General features: G+C 36.0%; 1 protein-coding gene across 1 annotated transcript in view; it reads right to left on the minus strand.

Annotated features, from left to right (window-relative positions):
- LOC119580540 (calcium-activated chloride channel regulator 1-like) overlaps nucleotides 1-7,500 on the minus strand; it is a 32,034-nt gene that overhangs the window by 21,631 nt on the left and 2,903 nt on the right. The window contains exons 5-12 of the mRNA XM_037928658.1: nucleotides 7,052-7,217; nucleotides 4,855-4,978; nucleotides 3,724-3,854; nucleotides 2,550-2,744; nucleotides 1,919-2,257; nucleotides 1,688-1,758; nucleotides 989-1,114; nucleotides 719-879 (exon numbers count right to left, since the gene is read on the minus strand). Coding sequence (XP_037784586.1) covers nucleotides 719-879; nucleotides 989-1,114; nucleotides 1,688-1,758; nucleotides 1,919-2,257; nucleotides 2,550-2,744; nucleotides 3,724-3,854; nucleotides 4,855-4,978; nucleotides 7,052-7,217 — 1,313 coding nt within the window. The remainder of the gene's footprint in view (nucleotides 1-718; nucleotides 880-988; nucleotides 1,115-1,687; nucleotides 1,759-1,918; nucleotides 2,258-2,549; nucleotides 2,745-3,723; nucleotides 3,855-4,854; nucleotides 4,979-7,051; nucleotides 7,218-7,500) is intronic.

The following is a 7,500-nucleotide window of genomic DNA, read 5'->3' on the forward strand; positions in this document are numbered from 1 at the left end:
TGGTGTGTATGGTGGTGAGGTGGTTGTGGGGTGGGGTGGTGAGGATGGTGGTGTTGTGTGGGGAGGATGGTGTGAAATGGTAATGGTGGTGATTTTTATGATAATGGCGGTGGTGGAGAGGATAGTTACGATGGTGATGATGCTGGTGATTGCATGATGGGGAATATTAATTATAGATATGATGATGGTTATGTTTATTATAATTATTTTTATTTTATCATTGTTATTATTACTATTAATATTATCACAGCTTCTATTGTGAATATTATTGTTATTCATTACCATCATTACCATTCCCTTTATTATTATCATCATTAATATTATCATTATTATTGTTTTTTCTCATAATTATCATTATCATTTCGTTCTTCTCATTAGCATTATTGTTGTTGTTGCTATTATTATAACAATTACTATCATTATCATAATAATAAATTATTATCATCATTATTATCATTATTGTCATTTCTCTCTATAAGAAGCTGGTATTTACAATCATATTGTAAATACCAGCACTATCAAATCTCTGAAATAATAAAAAAATCGTAAAATGATTTAGATAGCAAGAACCTTCTTAAAGGATGTGCATTGCTGTTTAAAAACTATTTTTGTATCTCCTGTAGTGGGGGTTTAGCCCTTATTGACTAGTCTAAGAACTCCTATGACTACTGGCACTGTGGTCGTTTTAAGGTGCCACGTGCTCTCGATCTCAATTTGCAGATCTGTATTGTGATAGCTTATCGAAGTCCTCTGCAGGCATATTCTTATCTGATGGTGCTACCTTATCAGTCATGAGGCAGGTCTTATTCCCATGGTTCTTCTTGATAATCATGTCGGGCCTGGATAATTCTGTCAAGTGGATAGTGATCTTGTCATTTTCTATGACCGGCAGCGGTCATAGAAAAAGGTGGTTCGAAATGTTGACAGGTTTACCACTGCATATATTGGCCTCTGTCATGCTGTTTATATATTCTGATGGCGCGAGGACCTTGGCAGCCAGAGGCAAGGTGATCTATGGTCTCTTGGTGCTTATTATAGTAGTCGGGATTTGCATCAATGTGTAGAATTTCTGCTTGTGAAAAGGCTTTATCCTGGGCAGCCATGATAGAGCCTTCTGTTTCGGATTTAAACTCAGCACCACATAACCACCAATGGGTGTTTAATAAGTCAACATCAGCACTATTGGTGGTGATGGTGGGGGGGGGGGGGGGGTACCGACAGTGGTTAAGCTTGATTTTGATTTTGCGAAGGTCGTTCTTGGACGCTATTTTCGCAGGTTTAGCTTGTTTGGTGCAGTTTAATTGTTCATCAGGGTTGGTTTTAATTTCCAGTATTACTGCTATTGTCATTATTACTATTATTATTATTATTATTATTATTATTATTATCATTATCATTATTATTATTATTATTATTATTATTATTATTATTATTATCATCATCATCATCATCATTATTATTATCATTATCATCATCATCGTTTTCATTATCATCATTATCATTTTTATCATTACTGTTATTATTAAGATCACTATTATTACTACCATTTTTATTACTATAATTATTGTCAATATCACAATTATGATTATCATTAATATTATCTCATTATCCTTATCATCCCTATCATCATCTCCTATCATCATTATTACTGATGGTAAGGTACTGAATACGATAATCGATTACTTACTGGACATGACAGCAAATAAAGTACTGGACACGACACTAAATAAGTTACATAATGTGGCACTAAATGAGGTACTGGACATGCCGGATATGTCACAGAACATGACACCAAATACTACGCAGAGCAAGACCAAACGAGACACAGAACATGACACAATGACACTCAATAAGACACAGGACATGACACCCAGTAAGACACAGAAAACTACACTCAAGAAGACACAAACCTTAATGCCAAATAAGATACATGAAATGACACCAAATCTGACACAACAGAATATGACACTCAACAACACAGACCATGACACCAAATAAGACAAAAAGACACATAACGAAGCAGAAAATGACACACAATGAGTCACAGAACATGACACCAAGTAAGACACAGATAATGACACTTAATAAGACACAGGGCACGACACCAAACACACTACTTACATTCCCAATGGCCATCTGAAGTCCACAGCCGATGCAAGTTCCTCCTCCTGCCATGCTGTCGATTATCTGTGCAAGGGACTGGCGTGTTGCGTCATTGTTGATGGTGGTGAGTCCTGCGACCAACGTGGCTGTGCTCCTATGGGAATAAAGGGGGGAAGGGTGTGTGTGTGTGTATACATGTGTAGGCGTATGTATGGTTAAAGAGTTACTGGTTTGTTTGCATCGATACTAAACTGGAATGCGGTATATTGTGGAATTATTATTATTATTATCATATTAAAGAGAACGTTTTTTTTTTTTACTTTAATCTTATTATTTTTATCTATTTTTTTCTCATATTTACTGCTCTTTAGTTTGGTTTAAACTTGAACACTTTAAAACTACGAGGACTGAAACACACATCCAGAAATACATGCACGGACACTTACGTGAACTTGATAATGGCCACAGAACTTCCCATGGACACCTCGTGAAGTATCCATCGACGGGCAGCCATTTGTAACTTCAGGATCCTGTCGTAGCTGGCCATGCTGCCTGAGTAGTCCAGGACGAGGGCAAACTTAGCTTCCTCCTGACGTACCACAGTGAATCTCGTGGGCATGGAGCTGCTCACAGGAGGGTTCCTGAGGGAATAGACTTTGGTTCATGTTACTTGGTTGCGTTACTTATCCATCTGGTAATGCCTTCGTTCATTTTATTTTTTGTTCTGTTTAAAAAGCCCAGGTTTAAGCAAAGATAATATGGGTTATCGTGGTGGTTTAGCATTAATATAAGGGCATGAATGAGAATAAAAACCTTCACAATGCAAGAGATGTACTTGACCGGTTTCGATTATATCTTCGTCAGAAATGCTAGGAAGATATAATCGAAAACGGTCAAATACATCTCTTGTATTGTGAAGATATTCATTCTCATTCATATCTTTTCTACGTTGGTCAACATGAATACGGTTCATAATATAAAAGAATTCACTTTCATCAAAAGCACTTGCAGCAACTTATTGTCGGTGTAAATATCATATGATTTTAAAACAGGCCAGATACTTTCTTGGTCATATGTATTGATGGGTATTCTTTACATTGTTTGCTATACAGCTGTTTGGTTTCTTTATTGCGAGTATATTGTCATAATTATATGATAACCTCCCCCCCACATATATCTATTTTTTTCTGTTTACATATCTATCTATCTATTCCTTCACCTACCGATCTAGCTCTCTGTCTTACACCCTATCTACCAATTCATCTATCCATCCATCTGTCTACTTATCTATCTTTCATATCTCTCTCTCTCTCTCTCTCTCTCTCTCTCTCTCTCTCTCTCTCTCTCTCTCTCTCTCTCTCTCTCTCTCTCTTCCCATCACTATTATCTATCTACCATTCTATGTGTGTGCATGCGTGTGTTTATTTATCTTACAAGCTATTGTACGCAAAACCATTCCAATTAATAACTATAAAGACCCTTTGCAACTGCACACCAACACCTCACGCGAACAAATTGCCTGCCAAACCACACCGGACCGAACACCCAAACCTTGTACACAAGACCTTCTAAAATGTACAACGGAGAATCCTTAGTGAAAGTCTCACGGTAAAAACTTACGCTCCGCCGGTGAAATCCGCGTGAGACTCGATGACCTCCCATACGGAGCTTCGGCCACACTTTTCATTGTGTCTGTTGGGGGCGTCCGCGACGTGAGGGGTCCTGGTGGTGCTGTCGCAAAATTCCTCGATCTGGAAGGACGTCTCGAAAAATTAGGCTGGACCGGGATCGCTGTGATAAATGTAGGTTTAAAATCAATCAAAAAATAGGAGTAGTGAAGGAGGATGGTTATTTTCAGTTCGTATATGGGCGAGTTTCGAAGCCTTTTTTCGAAGTGTGTCGAATACATTTCCTTCTTGTAGTGAAGTTGTTCATTCTTATTCGTACCTTTTTGGACATCAAGGTTACGTTACTTGCGCGTTTCTCGTCTTTTTGTCTCTTTTCGCCTTTCTATTTTTTCACCATTATTCAAGAGTCATTTATTTTCTTTTTATCATTATTATTATTTTTATTTATTGAGAGGAAATAGTGATTTCTCATGGTTCTTGATAATCATGTTCTATCAAGTGGATAGTCATCTTGTCAGTTCCTATGACCGGCAGTGGTTTGTGTTCGTACCAACTCGCTGCAAAAGGTGGTTCGAAATGTTGACAGGTTTACCACTGCATATATTGGCCTCTGTCATGCCTGTTTTTATATTCTGATGGCGCGAGGACCTTGGCAGCCAGAGGCAAGGTGATCTATGGTCTAATTCTAGTGGCTAATTAAGCATTACTCTACACCCTAACCTTACCTTCTTAAAATACAAACTTACACACACACACACACACACACACACACACACACACACACACACACACACACACACACACACACACACACACCACACACACGAAAATACGATTTACTTATATATTATATATATATATATATATATATATATATATATATATATATATATATACATAGTGACGCACGGACCGTTCTATTACGTTAAAGTTTCGTTTGCACTTTCCGTCTCTTTTTCCTTTCGTCTCTCTGTATATTCGTGTGTGTGTGTGTGTGTGTGTGTGTGTGTGTGTGTGTGTGTGTGTGTGTGTGTGTGTGTGTGTGTGTGTGTGTGTGTGTGTGTATGTGCAACAACAGCAAAACTCAAAACAAAGACAAACCAAAACAAATGCATTAACTTACCGAACTAAGATAGTAATATGACATCAAGGAAGAATTAGCCACTTGGCTAGCATCGGGATCGAATCGGCAAGTGGCAGTTGGTAAACCGTTAAGTTCGTTACAAAGATCACCTGTTGTGTTGTCCCTGAGAAAAAAAAAGGAGAGGTTTTGTTTATAAGTTTTCGGTTGGTGTGTACAGTAGCGTTTGGGTTGGTGTGCGGAGTAAAGTTTGAGTTTGCGTGTAAAGCTTTGTATGAGAGTAAAGTTTGTAAAGTTTGAGTGTAGAGTAATGTTAATGGTGTACAGAGGTAGTGTAGAATAAAGTTTGGGTATGCGGAGTATAGTTTGAGTTTGCGCGTGTGTGTGTGTGTGTGTGTGTGTGTGTGTGTGTGTGTAAGTTTGTATTTTAAGAAGGTAAAGTTAGGGTGTAGAGTAATGCTTAAGTTGATGTAGTGTAAAGTTTGAGTTAGTGTACAGAGGAATGTTAAGGTTCGAGTAAATTCTGAGTGTAGAGTGAAGTGTGGATTGTTGTGCAGAGTAGAGTTTTAGTATGCATGTACATTCTAGATTTTTGAAGAGAGCAAAGTTGAGGTTTCTATATAAGGTAAAGTTTTATGTACAGTTTTAAAGCATGGTTTCTAAACACACACACACACACACACACACACACACACACACACACACACACACACACACACACACACACACACACATATCATAGAGATTGTGTCCGCGTATTGCTGAGTATGCGGTCGTGTATTTAGAAAAGATCTTTACATGAATCATTCTTCGTGATTTCAAAAATAATTTTTACGATTTCACAATTATATGCTGCATGATATGTCCTTTGTGTCTCCGTGTCAAAAGATTTTAAAAAATCAAGAGAGGAAACGAGGCTTATCTCATTAAAATTGAGATAACAGAGAGAGAGAGAGAAAGAATGGAAGAAAAAAGATCTAAAATTTTTATAATTTCTTATCCCTTTCATGTAAAAATGTCACATGCCTTTCTAATTAACACCTAAACGGAACGGAAACGGTGTTACGAAAAAGAAGAGAAAATGATTTTTTTTTTTTTTTTTTTTTTTTTTTTTTTTTTAACAGACGAGATCGTATCTGATGCTGAGTCATATCACAAGGCGGTATCTCCAGAAGTGAACGGATTTTTCCCCCTTACTAAATCCCGGAAATAAACCCAGGGATTTACTCACTGTTTGATTATACAGTTTTTTTCTTGATTCATAAGTATGTTATATTGTTAAAGAAATATCATATTGATGATAATCTCTTTGGGGAGTATTTTACATGCGCAATCGTCATCTTTCCGCGCGCGCACACGATCACACGCACACACACACACACACACACACACACACACACACACACACACACACACACACACACACACACACACACATATATATATATATACATACACATATACACCATACACACACACACACACATATATATAATATATATATATATATATATATATATATATATATATATATATATATATATATATATATATATATACATTATTATATATGTATATATATATTATATATATATCTATATATATATATATATATATATATATATGCACACATCCATACATACATTTATATACAGACACACGCACACACTTATTTATCATATATACATAAACACACACACACAAACACAGACTGTGTGTGTGTGTGTGAATATATAATATAAAAAAAAAAAAAAAAAAAAAAAAAAAAAAAAAAATATATATATATATATATATATATATATATATATATATATATATATATATATATGTATGTATATATAAGCAAAAATCACATATATAGCCATTAAAAATATTTACAAATAAACAGATAAGTAGATAAATATGTGGACAGAAATTTATATATATATATATATATATATATATATACATATATATATATATATATATATATATATATATATATATATATATATATATATACAGACAGATATATAGATAGACTAATAAATAGATTGGTGAAAATAGATCAAACAAAATATAGTAGAATGGTGAAAATGAATAGCTAAACAGGCAAGATGAAAAAGAAAGATAAAGAGACGAACACAGATAAACACAGACGAAAGTAGATAACAATAGATGGAAACAGAGAAATGAAAATAGACAAACAGGCAGAAAATAACAATGAAACGGGCACATAGAAATACACAAATTACATTACATTTTCGACCCAGTGAGCTCCTGGTTGGCGCAGTAATTCGGCTTGGAAACAAAGGGATAATTCGAGAAGTCCATGTAGAAGAGCGGGTATTTCGGGTCATCCGGGTATCCGATCTCATCGAAGACTCCCCAGCGCAGCCTCGCCCACTCGTGCACGAAGGTCTTGTCTGTAGGAGGAGGAAGGGAGGCGCCTAATAGCAAGGAGTCCTGGGGCGCTTGATGGAGTGTTTGGTCGCGGGAGCTAGGGTGATTGTGCATGTTTTGTGTATATATACTGTACTTTCCTCCAGTCTTGATGTGTAACTATCTTAAACCCACTTAAAACACTTACCACAGATCCGATCTAGTCTTTTTTTTTACTATAAGTACCTTAAATCCACTTATCACCCTCCCCATTCAGTCTAGTATTGTACTAAAGACACCATAAACCCACTTAAAACACCATTATCA

The sequence above is a fragment of the Penaeus monodon genome, chromosome 14, assembly GCF_015228065.2.
Source record: "Penaeus monodon isolate SGIC_2016 chromosome 14, NSTDA_Pmon_1, whole genome shotgun sequence".
NCBI lineage: Eukaryota > Metazoa > Arthropoda > Malacostraca > Decapoda > Penaeidae > Penaeus > Penaeus monodon.